General features: G+C 44.3%; 1 protein-coding gene across 1 annotated transcript in view; it reads left to right on the top strand.

The window, feature by feature from the left end:
- Positions 1–12824, top strand: part of LOC145401647 (glutamate receptor ionotropic, delta-2-like) — a 296114-nt gene extending 283290 nt beyond the window's left edge. The window contains exons 2-5 of the mRNA XM_080273839.1: positions 8381–8559; positions 9124–9282; positions 10436–10684; positions 12738–12824. Coding sequence (XP_080129965.1) covers positions 8381–8559; positions 9124–9282; positions 10436–10684; positions 12738–12824 — 674 coding nt within the window. The remainder of the gene's footprint in view (positions 1–8380; positions 8560–9123; positions 9283–10435; positions 10685–12737) is intronic.
- Positions 12825–18369: the final 5545 nt, after the last annotated feature.

Genomic DNA, 18369 nt, shown 5'->3' with positions numbered 1-18369 from the left:
GTGTACATGATAATTCGGGACGTAGTGACTATAATCCAGGTTTAAATTATGTTTAGTAGGCTTTAAAGCTTTATGAAAGTGTTGTTATTATCTACATGTGCATAATGACTTTTTTTTTTTTTTACAGAGGGAGTGAGAGAGAGAAGAAAAGATGCCATGCTGCACTGGACTGAGCGATGAATTCATCGCAAAGATCTTAGCAGAGAACACCATAGATTTACTTGATGATGACACCAACGTAACTGTTCTTGCCAATGGAAATCAAACTACACACACACACCTGCCAGACACCCTCTTGATGCCCCGCCCCCCTCCCTCCCAGCTGACTCCCATGAGGATCTGCCGAATGTCATAACTGACGTCGACGCTACAATGAAGTATACTGTGACCCCACAGAAATACCCCAAAGACTCTGTAGAGGAAACAGTAATAGAGTGCATATCACCTGTTGCCGGCATTTCAGGCATCTCCACGACACCTTGCCATGCCAAACGCAAATTGGTGCCTATGATGTCCACCCCGCTACCCAAGAAAAAAGCTCATGTAATGTCTGATTACCCTGACTTTGATCCTAATGATTCTGACTTAAAATCCTGACTTTGATCCTGTGCCTAATATCATCGACTCAGATTCTGACTTTGATCCTGGGCTGGATAGCATCATCTCAGATTCTGACTTTCAACCACCACTTAAGTCTGACACTGAAGAACACTTAGAAACAGGGCCAGACACTGAAGAAGACTTAGAAACCTACATCATCCAGGACCCTTCACCCATTGCCATCCAAGACCTTATGGCCAGTGCCACCCAGGATGATGATGGTAGCACCACCCAAGCTCCACAATGCATCTTCCAAATGAAGGAAGACGAGCGTCGTGCTCGAGATAAATCGTACTGTTCAAGAACACCACTACGGTCAACACGACAATCAACACCACAACAGCCACCAGCGCAGTACACCTGACCTCACAATACCATTAGCAAGAGCAGCAACAACCCTGATGGATTTCTTCAAACCCTTTTTTTGATGAAGAAGTGTTGAATGAAACTGTTTGGTGTGTCAGTATCTACACAGAAGAAAAAGGTCCACGCCATGCTAGAGAGACGCAAACCACGAGTAAGACATCCATCTGTGAACTGGGAGCACTAATTGGCATCCTCATTCATGCTGTTGACAAACACAACCATCGCACTGTTCAAGAAATGTTTAGCGACCAGCATGCAGAACCATTGTTCCGAGCTTCCATGAATGTGCAACGATTCAATTATCTGTTACAGTGTCTCACCTTCGATGGCATAAGGACACGACGAGAAAGGCAACCTGCCAACAAATTCACTCTATATTTCCAAGATATGTTTCAGAAGTTTGTAGAAAACTGCAAAAAACACTACACACCAGGAGAGAACATGACGATCGATGAGCAGCTGTTGGCCTTTAGAGGAAAGTGCCCTTTCAAAATGTATATACCCCCCAAAAAAACTCGAAGTATGGCATCAAACTTATTAAGGCATGTGACTCAAAAACATACTACATGTGCAATGCCATAACATACCAGGGCAAAAAATGGGATTACTGAAGACCCTCCAGGTACCCTTGCAAAGAAAGTTGCCATGACATCGATTGAACCCTACCTGGATACACGACAGACTATCACTGTGGACACTTGGTTCGTATCATTGCCTTTGCTCAAGGAACTTTATGTCCGCAACACTACACTGGCTGGGACAATGAGGACAAAAGGATATGTGACAAACGTGATGCTCGAAAAGGGGACGGACCGTCAACACTAGTGCCTTCCTGTTCCAGGAGAATGCCGTACTGGTTTCCTACAAGCCTAAAATGAACAAAGTTGCACTGCTCGTCATCCAAACACAACAGGCCAGAAATAGGTGACAAAGGGAAACCAGAAATCATTCATTTCTACAACAAAACCAAAGGTGGCGTTGATGTCCTGGACCAAATGTGTGCCCACTATTTAACCAGCCGCAAGACATGCAGGTAGCCAGTGTGCATGTTTTTTGGCATCCTAAACATTGCAGTACTAAATGCCTTCATCTTGTACAAACTCTTTGGGAAGGCAGTCACTCATAAAGACAAAATCCGAAGGCTGTTCATGTTCATGACATGGCAGGTCCATGGGCCAGGCAAAGACTGGAGTCCCCTTCACTCAGCAGGTCAATGGTGGCCACAATTACTAGTTGCTTCAACCTGATCGAGATAGCAACACAACCGGTCCCCCCTGCACTTGGCAAGAAGTGCAAGCTCTGCCCTTGGAAGACTGCCAGCAAGTGCAAGACTGTCTATGCAAGGTGCAAGACCAATAGCTGTCCACGGCACTACAAAATCTATTGCTCAAACTTCCAGGAGTAACAGGTAAGAAAAGGGTTCTGATGCTTTAGTAATAATTTCATATGATAACAAAGTTTCCCTCTCTCTCTCTTCTTTCAAAATACACACTTATATACATGTTCCATGTATACCTGTGACTTTATACATATACCCTATATCACAGGTAGATAATTGGTCATTTTCATTTGGTTGAGGTACCTCACCTTTGGTGACATCTAGGAGTGTGCCATCGATTTTCGTGAAGGCCAACCATCCAATAAGGAAGAATTTTATTTATTTTTTTTCTGTCGTAGGTTTCTTATATGTGCATTATATGTTGCCTATTATTTTTTACATTTTTTAAAAAAATAAGAAATAAACATAATGACCAACTGTGATATAACTCAGGAATGTCAATTTTTTTTACATGTATCTCTGTAGGTCAATAAAAATGGTTTTTGCATATATTTTTGTATTATTTTGTAGTGGGTCCAAACGGATCCACGTTTCCTTATGCGTCAGTCAATTTGAACTTTACAATTTCAGGGTTAACTCGCCATGTGCCGGGTGATTTTTGATCCTCATGGAGCCGTGATGCCAGCCAATTTTCGACTTTTATTTTTTTTGGCTAGACAGGTTACAAATGATGACAAAAACATGGAGAACAACCATAAAAGTACTCACAGAAGCAATTTAGGTCGATTTTGAGGTCGATTTTCCCTGAGCAGGCGGTTGAAAACTTCGTAGTAACGCCCATAGACTTCACCGGCAGGTGCTGCCACAGAGTGAGAGGAGGCAGAAGCTCCGCATTTTCTTCATCGGTACCTATGCTATTCGAGCCAAGGACACTCTTGTTGGGTATATAGATGATATAGGAAGTGTCCCCAAGTACGGTTATGTACGTTGATGCATTATGACAAGCGACTGAGTGAGTTGGAATAGCTCATAAAATGTTCATAACAGTTCTTATTCTACGTTTCTGAGGTAGAAAATCTGTGCCCAAACGTATTATACTGTACATTATATTTGTTTTCCACATAACTTATATTTCTCTTCATAGTCTATGCACTGGTGTGTTTCTCTCACACTCAACGCACTACGGTTTTCTTTTATCGCACGGCAAGACTAGGATCCCCCTGATGTTCATCCTTACTAGAGGAATCGTCATAGGATCGAGGTTGGCGGGGGATGGTGGGAAGGGATGGTGTTAGTGGAGCTGCCTAGGAAGATACCATCCTCACTGTCATATATTTGGCCTTCCTGAGGAATGGTATTTCTTCATCACTGCTAGATTCTGAGTCTGGCTGAACGTAATCCGTGTCAGCCTCATCATCATCTAATGGGGAATCACACTTCCCATCATTGAGTACCTCAAGGAAAGAGTCAATCATTGGGCACCTCAATGAGAGAGTCAGTGTCGCGCTGGGCTAAGCCACAATGCACCATGGTTCTCACTCACTCACTGTCAAAATCAGACTGACGTGGTGGACTCCTGCATAGGCCCAGGCGTGCGGTGATGATTCATACCTTGTGGGTGAGACCTAGACTAGAGAGGCGCGGGAATATCCCCGCCGATTATCTGGCGCCTAATTTGAATGTTAGAATTTTGGCAAATAAATCATATCGCCAACATACATGTACATCACTGGCACTGTCCGCGCATATAGGGGCCGACGGACATGTACAAGTCGCCAGAAAGGGGCTGGTTAAACTTCCATTCCAATGAACGTATGAGTGAGGGGTGGTGTCTGTCAGCAGTGGGGTTCTGGCCTATCAGTTTTCTAACGTATTCACACCACCATAGATTTCATTTACACAGTACACCCTATTAACCCGTCACGTCCCGAGGTTTTCTGCACCTCCGACATCCGCTAGTCCCGAGCCTTTTTGGAAAAATTTTTTTTTGCCTCAAACTTCCGCTTAGGTTGAGAATCGAAGGAAAATCACCAAGAATGGGCTTACCGTGGTCTATAAGTGGTCAGAACAGGTGAGGTCCCCTGCGCCAGGTATCGTATTCTATTATGGACGTGCCAGGCGCTCACGTTTTCTATGGTAAGGAATACTGGGAGAAATAACACACAACACCTCTATGTTTATTGAATTTGAACTAATAAACAATAACAGTAACAATATAATGGATTTCAGACATATATATATATATGAAAAATAAGCATTGTACCATCGCACAAGCATAGCGAGTTAGGTCCGAGTCGTAACATGCTATATGCTAAGTTTCTTGTATCAGTCAACATATCATTTTTTCGACTTGTTTACTTCTGTTTCAATGACATTTTACCAATTACAACCGTTTGTAAGTGTTTTCAGATGTTTTCATTCATTATGATGACATGCAGCATAAGTCTAGCGCACATCAGCTTAGTAAGCGCACTCGCTATGACTCATATTTCAACATACCCAATTGTATTATCACTTTCCTATTATTTTTCCCTTTACATAGAACCTTTCCTCCACCACTGTAAATGTTTTCAATTATTTTCATTCATTACGACGGCATTTAACGATATGCTAGCGCATATTCACGTGGTAACCACGATCTCAAACACTCGTGTTTCATCTTCTACTTTATTTATTCACTCCAGTTATAATTTCCCACTTACATTACACACGTTTACACCCCTATACTACACTGTACATACTTACTGGCATTATTTATTCAAGTGAGCGTGAGAATATCGCATGAAAATACCCTTGCAATGAATGTTTCGACCAACATAATACTCACACACTTATATACTAATTCTTCACATATATTACACACTTTACCACTTGTTGACTTTTATTTTCACTATTACGGGCCTTATTCATTCAACTGAGCGTCAGGATATCGCATCTCTATACACACGCTATGAATATTTGACTTAGAATATATTTCAGCACTTACAATAATTTGAACTTATATTATACCCGTAAGCATTACCAATAATAATAATTATATAATTACGGGCAGTATTTATTGCATTGAGCGACAGAATATCGCATCATAAAACCCTCAGTATGTATGTTTCCACTTACGGCATATTTATACACTTACATAAAATTTTTGCATTATGTTATACCCGTATGCACTTTATACTAATATCTGGAGATCAACATGACTGATAATTTCACTGAGCGTCTGTCTGTCGCATTTACTTCATAGCTTCAGCGTCCTGTCGCATTCACACCATATCAGAATTGCATCAACGTGTGATATTCGCTGAAACATGGGTGAATACAGAGACCCACGTCACACTCCACGGACTCATAGCGGGTGTCCTTCCTCTGTGTCGTGAGTCTCACCCGGGAATTGCTACACACGTGACACTTGCGTTGGGGCCTAGGTCTGTTTGGCTGGGGAGGGATAGGAGTGGGGAAATGGCGGCCGGATATTCTCAGGGGAGTTTGTGCAATAGGGGCAGTGCCGGTGCGATGTTGGGGCCTTTCTACAGCATACCGTGCAAACATCTCTCTTGTGAGCTCCCTCACAAACCCTTCAAAGGTTTCCTGAACTGTTGTCATTGCGTGAAGGTGGTGGCAATTCAGAGCAGTGATGTCTAGCAAGTGAAAGAACAGTTTCTTATACCACTTCATCGTGGTTCTGGCACACTCTACCGTCGATATCATGGAGTCTGACTCGTCCACGAGGCGCATGTTTATGTTATAGTCCATGACACACTCAGGTTTCCAAATATGGCGCCTGTTCTCGCTACAGTAATCAACTGAATCAGTACGGTGCATCAAGGGACGGTGAACCGTTGACAATAGGCTTACTTCTCTATTGTGGTTGCACACAGTTGCGAGGATGTTGTTGGCTTTGAAGAAGACAACCTCATTCCTTGCAAGTTTCTGCCTTACCTTGGCCATGTGATGCCGGTTCACCTTCGCGGTTCCACAGACTCCAGTTTCATGTATGTGAAGATAACAAGCGAGAAGAGGGCTAGTGTACCAATTGTCCAGGTAGAAGACGTGACCACGACGAAGGTAATCTTCTATCATCGTCTTTACCACTGCTCCCGACAGTCCAATACTTCGATCTTCTATTATGTCTGTCTGTGCACCGGTGTACAAGACTATGTCTTGCATGTATCCAGTCCTACAGTCGCACATAACAAAGATCTTGAACCCAAAACGGTGCCTTTTGCTGGGTATATACTGCCTAAATGAAGTATTGCCTCTCCACAACACGAGACTCTCGTCTATGACGAGGTCTCTATAGGGATAGAATGAGGAACGGAAGGTTTGCCTCTGGTGATCAAAGACCAACCTAATTTGCCTCATTTTATCAGTGTCGTTCGCATTTGCAGGATCATGAGCATCATAGAAATGGCGGCGACTTAGAATTTGTTGAAACCGATTATGGCTCATCACTTGCCCAAATATTGCGGTAAACATAACAGGGTCCCTAGTCCAGTAAGCAGGAATTCTGTTCTTTCGTATAATACCCATCAAAAGGACCAGGGCAAAAAATAGGAACATGTCTGAAAGGGAGACAGGGTAATCATATATGATAGAATGCCTACTCCTTGTTCCCAATCTTTCACTTTCAAGGCGCTGGGTGCTTGCAAACAGGTTGGTTTGGTATACAGTCTGCTCCACAAATGCTTCACTAAAAAACAGGTGGAAAAAATCCAACCTGGTGGAATTACGGTGAATTCCTGGAGCAATGCAGCCAGAGCGCCCCTGCTCAGTGAAGGGGTGAATGAGGGGAGAAAAATCACTCCCATCCTCCCAATTCCATCCCACAAATCCCTCGTCCCCATCATCCCCATCATCGCCTTCGTCTGGGTGGGGAGTTGAGCCTGGTGGGGGAGGTGGGGGAGAAGGAGTGTGGAGGGCTTCCCCACTGTCACCCCTCTTCCCTCTGCCTTTACCCTTTCCCTTTCCCCTACCCTTACGGCCTTGAGGAACATTAGGGGGCTGTGGGGATGAAGTAGTGGAATATTGGGGAGCAGAAGACGTGCTGGGGAGTGGTTCCTTCCCACCTTCCCCCTCCATGACAACACCACGTGCTTTCTCACGCACCCTAGCTCGACCACTTGTTAGGGGATATTGGGGAGCATAAGACGTGCTTGGGAGTGGTTCCTCCCCACCTTCCCCCTCCCTCACAACCCCACGTGATACTGAACGCACCCGCACTCGCCCATGTGATACACTACGCTGCCTCACACTACCTAGGGAGAGCAATGACTCACTCACGTCACTCTCACTTTCCCTAATCCTCCCTGTACTTACCCTTTCACTCCCCACTCCCTCCACGGCACTTCCTAACTCCCCAAACAAAATGCTAGGCCCATACCTGCTCGTCCAACTTGGTGTGCGCTCTGGGCCACGATGAGTGATTACCTCACGTCCATACCACGTGGCAGCACGTCAAACGACTCCGTCTTCGTCATCGAAATCTGGTTACAAATCACGTTGGGGATAGGCATAGGATGTTGCATGTGGCTTCTTGGCCTGCTGCCCCTCTCTAGCAGCACGGTAAGTCACATACTGCCGCTTCCTGGGAGACGGAACTTCCTCATCAATGCTGGTGGTTTCTTCCTCCTGTGGCTGCACATAATCTTTATCCACAACCTCGTCGTCCAGTGGGGAATCACTGTCGTCTGTAAAGGCATCCAGGGCGGCTTGAATTTCGCCCTCTGAGAGACCTCTCTTAGCCATGTCTGAGCAGGACCGTTGCTACCAGGTGAGTGGACGAGTGGCAGGTAGCGTGGGTCGTGCGGGGTCGCCGAGTGTCCCGCCTGATGGCAGGTAGAGGAAGGTCATGCGAGGATATGTACCGCAAATCAAGCGCGAAATTTGAAAATTGTCGAAATTATGCACTTTGCAATTGCACGACGTACCGGTACGTAGCCGGGACTGGCAAATGCAAATCGTTGCAACGTACCCATACGTCGACGGGACGGGGTGGGTTAAACTTTCCTTACAGTTAAGGCGTGGGTGTATGTGATGGTTTTTGTACGATGGCATTTAGTTTTGTTTTGTTACCGTTTTTTATCATTATTTTTGTTTAAGTAAATGCACCTGATTTTGTTAACACTTCCCTTTCAGTGAAGGTGTGGGTGTGTGTGGTGGTGTCTGTGTGTGGTGGGGTTCTGCTTTACCATGTCTTCTACCACATTCAAGCCACCATCTCCTCCCGCCTCCTGGATTCTGATGCCTCCATGCGCATCCTGGCTTCCTTCCTCACCCAGTCCCTCCATGGCTACCTCTGGCTGTCTGCGGGCAGGGTGAGGATGAGTCTCACTGTCTTTTCATCATTACATGCATTATCCACTTGTCAATCCTCAGGATATAATCACACACACACACACACACACACACACACACACACACACACATCAAAGACATACTCTCAATGGTCACTTTAGAAACTGGAACCACACCCGGGTGCTAAGGAACTTATTTATGTAATCCTTTTTTCCAACTGAATAATGGTATGAAAACATGATTTCCCCAATGCTTCAATGATACTAACATTTTTTTGCAATTTGGAAAAATTATGCTGATATTTGATTACATAATCTGTTATATCGATGGTAGGAAGGTTATTACAAACTGCCCAGTGCTGAGTCTTGTAGATTCATATAACACTACCACTATAAGTTGTTATTCATTTAAAAACTCATGATGTCACAATGTTGACTCAAAACAGTCCTAATCTAATTTCATGATTATACATTAATTTGCTGGCATATAAAAAATTAGAAAAAATACAGAATAAAAAAAGAGGTAATGAAGAATATTAACAGCATCACTGTAAAAGATGTGTAGCAGCGGCCAACTTTTGCCAGGTGTTTCTCGGGTTCTGGTTCCTGTACGCCTTCTTGGTGATGACCCACTACAAGACCTCCCTCACCAGCAATTTAGCAGTGCCCTTCATTCCCCCACCGCTAGACACACTCCAGCAGCTCCTTGGGTCCAACATGAAGTATGGTACGAATGAAGTTAAGGTAGGTATTCGCCAAACAGACCGAGACTTCTATTCATTTGAGGTACAGGAAGAAAAGCTTTGAAAATTTTTATTACTTTATCTTGTTTCATTAAATGAAGTTCAGGTAGGTATTCGCCAAACAGACCAAAACTTCTATTCATTTGAGGTACAGGAAGAAGAGCTTTGAAAATTTTTATTACTTTATCTTGTTTCATTAAATATATAACATAATCTACTCTCTCAGTCATTCGGTTACTATAAATTGGAACAAACATTAATTTTTAGATTCTCTGGATTACAACATGATCAAAACACAAGGGAAAAAAAATCAGTCAAGCCCAATTTCATTGAAGGCAGGGGTCTCTGTGCAATGTGTGTGTGAGTGTGTGTGTGTGTGTGTGTGTGTGTGTGTGTGTGTGTGTGTGTGTGTGTGTGTGTGTGTGTGTGTGTGTGTGTGTTTTAGAGAAGGGGGGCAGAAAGAGAGAGATATTGTACAGAGCACTTAAAAAGTAACTGAGCAGTAAAAGAAACTCATTTGCATTCTTGATTCTCTCAACGCAACACGAATTCGAACTGCCAAGAAAGACTAGAGAGTACAGTCAGCTTTAAAAGGGCATTTTCTCTAAAATGATGAAAACTTGTCAACGTATACCACCTTTCTTCCCATTACGGCTTGGAACACCAACTCTCCTCATCCCGCATCCCAATATATCAAAAGGTGGACAGGGGCGTGCCATGCTACAACAACCTGAGGTCCGCATTACTGAGTAGCATAATATTCTTTTCATTTACTACATTTTCTAGATTCATGCTATGAATTACACCTTTCCTTTCCTGGTGCAGGGGAGAGACGCCATCACATCGTGGTACCGATATAGCTAGATGGTGAACTTGTCCGATCAACTAGACATCCTTTAAATCTTTGCCTGTCATATGAATGGAGGAAGGTGGGCTGTAGAGGAAGACAGCTTTAGCCTATAGTCCACTGGGTTCACTTGCAGATGAACCTGGAGTTACAAAAACACCACCTCCCGAACAACATCTTGTTATCCTTTATTTTTGTCCCTATCACATCACTGTATTCAGCTTTGTGTTGACACTTTGCAGTGAATATGATAACGGCTACTTAATATTATACACAGTTCTAACTTCATCTACTATTGTTACAATAGGGAGCACCACATCAGCTCTTCCCCACATCCCGCATCCCACTGTACCAAAGGCTTTGGAGGGACTTGCAATTCTACAGCGATGAAAACAGCATGCGCATGGTGGTGGAGGGCACCTTCTCTTATATAAACTACCGCAGCTTGCTCGTGCTTCAGATGTTGATGCACAACAGCAACCCCAGGAGAAAGACTGATCTATATGTGGCCAAGGAGGAGTTCTTTCCAACAGGATCTGCGTGGTATTTCCCCAAAGTAATTGAAAGTAGAAGAAATGCGAGTCATTTTTCCAGCTAATGTCACATTTTTTTTCTCAGCTTAGACAATGACATAGAAAACTGAGATGAAATGAATAGTTATAGTACATGAATTCTACAGCACTGTAAATATGTAATTAATACGCTGCATAAAACATAAAGATAAGCCTGTTGCTGGATTTTGATTATTTAATGACAAGGATGATGAGGAGCGAAAAGGTACCAAGTTTTAAAAACATGATTGTCTTAAGCGAGCCCTTGACTGGTACGGTAGTCAGTGAAGTTAGTGCGAATGATAGTGACAGCAGACTCGTGTAAAGAAACAATTATTTGGTATCATTAGTTCTTTTCTAATATGTTAACCATTTACAGCCTCCTGTCACCCAGAGGTGACGGATTGGGTAATTATCAATTCTTAAATAAGAAGGAAACTCTGAAGTAGGGATCTATGAGTTTAGTCACCTCTTTGCAGAAGCTCCAACGTGATGCATCCCTGTGCTCTGGAAGGATAACTCCTGCACTCTTAAAGCGAGTGTGGGTGTTGTATTTTGGCTTGTGGTGTGTGTGTGTGTGTGTGTGTGTGTGTGATTATTGGCATGGGCTATTGCAGTCAGCAGCCCACCAGTAGGTCTCAAATGAATGAGTTGTCTTTAAAAAACATATACAGTATACTGTACATGCACACATATGTTTGCATTGGTGTACGTATTCACATGTTTCTACATATACATATACATGCATATACAATAATTTTTAAAGTGTTAAATTTGTTATAAACAAGTGATACAGGTGAACATTTTTATTAATGTTGCTTGAGTCTTCAAAGTTATGTCAGTGGTGGGAAGACAGTGACAGCTGTGATCAGTGTGGCAACAAAGGTGTGTGCCACTAGTTGGGCAGCTGAGGTTAGTGCCTCGGGTTAACAGGCCCTGGGCATTAGAGGGCGACCCCTTCTGAAAGTGTCAGTGCCAGTACATTCTAGAAGGTAGTGTAGTAATGGCAGGTGAGTGGCTTTCTTGATATCTTGGCACTTCTCCTTGTTCTCAGGAAGGAACAATTATCTAGAACACGAAGTCTAGTCTGAGGCTATGAAGATGGCCACGAAAATGAGATGAAGTTGTACAATGCAACTGGAGTGATCAGTATTCAGAAGTAGCTGCATACCACATCGCTGAGTGTGAGGACTGGTCTACATAATTTGCGTGTTTTTGCCTTGATAAGTTATATGCAGCTCTTTTAATATTTTGATAGGTTTGTGCTAAGCTGGGTGGTATGGTAATGTCAGGAGTATTTCTAGTGGTTGCATTATTTGCTACCTTATCAGCACATTAATTTCCCTGTATCCCTACGTGGCTGGGTACCCAGTTGAGGGAGACATGTTTGCCCTGGCCTTGCAGGTCTTGAGCAAAAGAGAGGATTTTCGTTATGAGATTAATATTGTCTCTTGGGTCACAGTGAGAGAGAGAGAGTGTATGGCTGTTTGGGAGTCAGTGTGTATGAGGATATGTGTTTGTTTGACTCGATCCATAACGGAGGGCTCCTTCGATGGCAATGAGTTCATTTTGGAGGGTGGAGGCTCCATCAGGAAGTCGCCATGTTTGTGTGGATTATCCACACGCAAAAGCACCTCTGGCAGCACCAGAGGTTGTTTACTGACCCGACTGTGTAGAGTATTAGAGTCAACATTGGTGATGGAGTCAGTGTGGGCGAGAGCTTCTTGACGCAGCAAATGTGAAAGGATAGAAGCTTTGGGACAGAATGGAGTGAATGTCAGGAGGCAGATGGGTGGTGGTTCCCAGGGTGGGGGACTGATGTGTGTAGGGTGAGGGTTATCTCTCCCCTTGCTTAGCCTAACATCTTTAATGCCCATGACAGTGATGGCCCCAGCAGTGTGATATATTCAAGGCTTCCTATATAACAGGTCCCTTCGGCTACTTAGTGGACTAAGGACCTAAGTGGGTGCATATGACTTTGGAAGGTGAAACATTTTTGCAATGGAGCTGGATGTTTGCTGCTGAACTGACTGGGGCAATGTTAGTCTCTTGTTGAAGGTTGCAGAGCTTGGTCCATTTAGGAGCACTGAGGATAAGTCAACGTCTGTCATTCTGGAGGACCTCCAACTCATTGAGGAGGGGTAAGCTGAGTGTCATGAGGCAGGGGGCACAGTAGTCAACCAGTGATCTTATGGCTTAAATGTAAAAGGTCCTTCTAACATTGTAGCTAGCACCACCTTTCAGGCTTGTGATGGCTCTCAGCACCCAGGTTCTAGTTGCTGCTCTTTCGCTGAGGTAGGCGACTTGGTTTTTAAAAGTAAGTCCCCTGTCAACCCACACCTCAAGACACTGATGGAGGTGAATCCAGTCTAAGTTGGTGCCATTCATGGAGAGCGAGTTGGGTTGTTGACTGCCAAAGTGCATGGCTCTGGTCTTGGCTGAGTTCCTCTTTAGTCCTAAAAGTTGATGTTTATCAGGTAGAACACTCAGGACTTCTCGCATCCTGTGACACTGAGCCTCTCCAGTGCTGATGATGGCGAGATCATCTGCATAGCAAAGTAGCTAAACTCCCTGACCCAGCTGAACTGTCTGGAGCTCATCCATCAGCGTGCTGAAGAGGAAAGGACAGAGGATGCTGCCCTAGGGTGTATCATTTTCATGCTTCTGTCATCTGGATGTGTATCGTTGAAACTGATCCCTGGCCTTCCTTCCGCTCAGAGAATCTTTATCCATCTCAGTAACCTGGCATTCACCCTTGTGTGTGTTAGGATAAAAAGATTGGCTATGGCTTTGCCAATTCAAAGGCCTTTTCGAGGTCAAGAAAGACTGCTTTAGCCCTATCACTGCTGATACCACAGAGGAAGGTAGTCAGACACTCAGTTGTTCCCGTGTTCTTGGTGTAGGCATAGAGAGCTGGGTTCAAAGTACCGACTGTCCATTTTAATCTATTCAGTATAGTGTGTTCAACAGCCTTTCTGATGCACCTGAGAAGAGAGATAGTTCTCCAGCTTCCAGGTTCTTTCGGTTTGGGGATTGGAATGATGACTGATTCCTTCTAATTTTCAGGCAGTTTGCCAGACTCCCAAGAGGCACCGAACAGATTTAGTAAAGCTGAGTGGGCAGCTGATCCTGCATGTCTTAACATACAATAAGTTATTATTGTCTTACCAGGAGCAGTGTCCTTGCTTTTCTTTTCTGCCTTGTTTAACTCAAGCAAGGTAAGACGTTGGTCGGTGTTTGCCTGTGACGGCCAAGCTTGATCAATTATCCTTTTTCTATTGGTGTGTTGTTCTGCTAATTTCAGTGCAGTGTCTCTGGGGACCTGGACAGAACTGGCTCTGCTTGCAAATAAGGCAATTAGATTCTCAGCTTCTTTTCGGCTAGGATGAGTGTGGGGGGGGGGGAGAGGAGACTCTTTTCTGCCATTGCTTTTACATTTCTCCACATAGTGCCAAGGTTTGTTTGTGTATCTATGTTGCAACACCATAGGAGTCATTTTTCATTCCTGATAGCCTTTTTCTTTTTCTAGAGCGTGCTGGATCACAGATCTAAATAAAATTGTTCTGATCATTGGGGTGGCGTCTGTAGAGTTTGCGAGTTGCATTTACCCAACTCTTGAGTTCTTTTACTGTTCCTTCATTGAACCAATGGTCTTGGTAGGCTGTCCTAGACAATTTTGTATTTGGAATGGTTTCGTCAGCAGCAGCATGGAAAACTGAGACCAGGAATTTTTCATGTTGATTGAGGTTAGATGGCAGTTGGGCTGCATGAAGTAGGTTTTCAGGGGCAGAGCAAAATTTGTGCTAGTCAGCCTTGCTGTGTTCCATCTCTGAGATGGACTTGGAGGTGATGGGAGCTTGTCAGTGTCAAGGTAACAACAGATGGCAAAGTGGTCGCTGACGAGGGTTTGGTGAAACACCCATGTCGTGACTGGCTGGATGTTGGATAATACAAAGGAGAGGTTAACTAGTCCTTCACAGATGTAGTTGGGTTCACTAGTATTAAGAAAACTCACACCGGGGGTGCTCGCCAGGACCTCCTCCAAATGTCTTCTGTCAAGGTTAGTAGGTCTGGTGGAGTGTAACATAGGATGGTGACAGTTGAAGTCCCCACCAGTGAATACTGGTTCTGTTGCAGTGAGGGCAAGAAGCTCTCTGATGTCGAGTGTACCTGTGTGGTTGTTGCAAATGTTGTAGATCGTGAGGGGTGTGCGCAGGAGTTGCAGTATAACAGCCTGAACTTCCACTCCCTCACTGCAGCGTACAGGATCTTGAACTGCAGAGCTTTTGATGTGCTCTCTCACCAGGATCGTGCATCTCTTTGCACCGTTGGTTTGAAGCAATGAGAAGGTGTTATAGCCTCACAGAATAAATGGGTGGGATGCAGGGAGCAAAGTCTCCTCGATGAGCAACACATCCATTCTATTTCTAGTGACCTCCTCTCTTGGGAGGTGAAGTTTGGCCCTGACTCCAAAGCTGTTCCACTGGAGGATTCGTACGCCTTGATCTGAGATGATCCCAGGGGATCCAACCGATTCTTTTTGGATCGTGTCATGAGGTTGGCACAGTTTCCTTGAGTGGTGGTGCCATGACATGTATGAGTATTTTTTTTTTTTAGAGGCATAGGAGTTGGCTGAAGATGTGCCAGTGTTGGTGTAGCTGTGGGGTGTATTGTCTGGTCCACAAGCCTGTCCACAATTGGAATAATCTTGTTGGTGTCTACTGTTTTCTCCATCAGTGCTGCTAGTGATAAGGCCAAGTTGCAAAGAAGGGTCTTTAAAACTGATGTTGCTGCAGTTATTGTGGTTTCGTTGGCATCTGAAGGGTGTAGAACTGAAGTGGGTGTTGTGGGTGCAGAGGTTTGGTTCCTGGTGGTTGAGGGATTGGGGTTGGAAGTGGGTTTTGGAGTTGCAGGAAGTTTTTGGAGTGGGAGTGGGTGTCGGGAGTGCAGAGGACTGGTTGCTGGTAGTTTAGGGGTTTGGAGTTTCAAAGGGTGTTAGGGACCTTGTGGATGGTTTGACTGCCTTGGTCTGGGTGACATGAAGACGAGAATGGTCTTGGAAGGTTGCAGTGGGGGGAAGTAAGTTGGAGACAGGGAGTGGTTTGGAACTTGTTGTTTGTTTTGACTTTCCCAAACAAAGGTTCCTGATGGTGCATTGCAGTGTTGTTCGACCCATGCTTTTTGGTAAAGGATGCCATTTGTTATTATCTTTTGTCTTTCTGGACAGCTCTTGTTCCAAGCGTGATGTATCTTGCCACAGCTGGGATATTTGGCTACCACTCTTTCTTGATTCCTGAGTTTTGTTAGATAGTCGTCAGTTTTGTGTCTTCCACGGCAGATTCCACATCTCATCTCCTGACGACATCTGGTTTGAACATGGCCAAAATTTTGTTAGCGAAAACACCATACTGGTTGTGTGGAGTATGGGCGGATGTAGTATTTGCCCTAGCTTCCTAGATTGATTTGATCCAGCAGTAGCCCATCGTACTTTATTATTACTTTTCGGGTTTCCTTCCCATCTGTCTTGGTAGTGCAATGTATTGCCTCAAGTATGTGCTCTTGTATTTTGAGGGCTTGTAGTGGCTTTCCAGTGGTGTACTCCAATACCACATCTTTGTTCCTGGGCTGAGGACCTGCAGCACCACCTTGTGACCATTCACTTCGGTTATCTCCTTGAGTGCCTGATAGGTTGCACTGTCCTGAGGAGTGAGGAGGAAGTCGCCTTCCTTCCGTGGTCTGGCTTGGAAATTCAAGTCAGGTTTTAGGTCCTCGATTGCAGCAACAAGGTCGTAAGTAGTCTCGAACCCACTTGTGGGCTGGGCATGAATTTTGGCTAGACTTCTGTCCGGTTCTGCAGTCAGTGGTGCAAGTGCAACATGTATGAATTTTCTTTCTTGCATTGCAGTCTTCGCACAGTCTGAGGGCTGAGGCTGGTCGAATTGACTGGAGTTCCTGGAAACCTGTGGTTTTGTGGAAGTAGATGCAGCCTTGTCCTTTCAAGCCTATGCCTTGGACTTTACAACTTCGCAAGGCTCTTCACAAACTATTGTTGTCTCTGATGCTACAGGTTCCTTGCTAACTGCAGGTTCATCACCGACTGGGACGAAGTCGACATCTGTGGTGAAGTCTTCCGGCATCTCAGTTAAGTTTGCTTTCAGAGTGTCCCTCATTGTCAGCCGAGTCAGAGGTCGCTGTGACTTCCCCAGTTGTGTTATGAGGTGTAGTAAGTTATTCTACCATCTTAACACTGTTTTGATTTACAGAGATGTTGAAATCAGAGTGACAGCAGGAACTTCTGCTGGAGCTGGATCCTTCCTCTCAAGTTTGACAGTTTCCTGTCCTTTATTGTCAGTTGAGTCTGAGGTACTGCTAATGTTTCTTTTCTCTGATTCGAGGGAAGCATTCACAAGGGCAGTGGTGGTCTCTGCTCCATTCCTATAAGTGCTGTTGCTTTTCTTGGCTCTCGTAGCAGTAGAGACTCTGGGTACGTTTGCAGCGGACAAGGTCGTCTTGCTTGTACCTTTGGTTTTCATAATAAGAAGGAAGGAAGAAATTTAAGTGCTCGAAGGCCTACCTAGTCCTGTGCACCTAGTCCCAGGGTTTTAACCACTCCTTCTCCTAAAAAGGAGGCCGTAGGAAGGGACCCTAGGTTAGCACAGGAAAGCCCAGCAAAGTGGGAGCCTACCTACCACCCTAGCAGCTTTTTGTCTGCCTATCACCACTGATTCCCTACTCATCCAATGAGCCCCCTCATGGCGGACCCTATGCAGTCCTTCCTTCAGAGTACGGTTCTCCAGTATTCGGTGATAGACCAACTATGGTGGGGTAAGTGAAAAACGGTGAGGGAAGATTGAAGCTGAAAGCAGGAATCCACAGAGAATGAAAATAAAGGACGGTAAGAATTAGCTATGTAGAGCTGTATGGTAGAGAATAGGAGCCCCCACAAACTCCTGAAAGTTGCCAGTGTTCTCCGGATCACTAAATAGCGTGGGGTCACTTCCTGCTCAGAGTTGGTGTACCTTCCTTTAAAAAAATTCCTATCGGGATTATTACTCGCACATAAGCATTATACCAGTATTATTTTCATCTTACATATCTTACTGATGCTCTACACGAGATTTACGCCAAAAAATTTCTCCATAGAGTTTACTAAAAGCCATTAAAGCTTATTGTGTGTTTTTGCATTCAGTACATTTTTATCAAGTGTTATGAATCTCAGTTGTTGGACAAATTTATCATACGGTTTCCAAAGATCGTAATCTTTCATTTGGCAAATCCTGACATGATTCTATACATTATACACATAGTAATAATAAGAATTGTACTGCCTAAATCTTAGGTGGCCGAGATCAGCGATCCGAATTTTTAAAGGCATGGTATTCCTCTTGCTTTGAGAGAACGTCTCGTTTCTGCTACAATCTATTTTTCCACATATATTTTAGCTGTGCAGTCGACCACGGCACTGTATTTTCCGGATTTATCGGCCGATTTCAAAAGGCGCGAGAATCAGGTGTGGTGTTTACACATCATCAGCGCCACCCTGGGCCCCTGTTGGCAGGCACACAAACTGCGCCATGCTGCCCATGAGCGCAGTGAGTTCATACGATCTTCGATTGTTTAAGTACCATATTTCCTTCATTTGCTATGTAAGATACAATTTCGTTATACCCATTTACCATTTTTTCCTTAC

The sequence above is a fragment of the Coenobita brevimanus genome, chromosome 56, assembly GCF_032717465.1.
Source record: "Coenobita brevimanus isolate Jiangsu-jjx chromosome 56, ASM3271746v2, whole genome shotgun sequence".
Taxonomy (NCBI): Eukaryota; Metazoa; Arthropoda; class Malacostraca; order Decapoda; family Coenobitidae; genus Coenobita; species Coenobita brevimanus.
The sequence above is the reverse complement of the archived record's forward strand: the minus strand, read 5'-3'. Positions and strand labels throughout refer to the sequence as shown.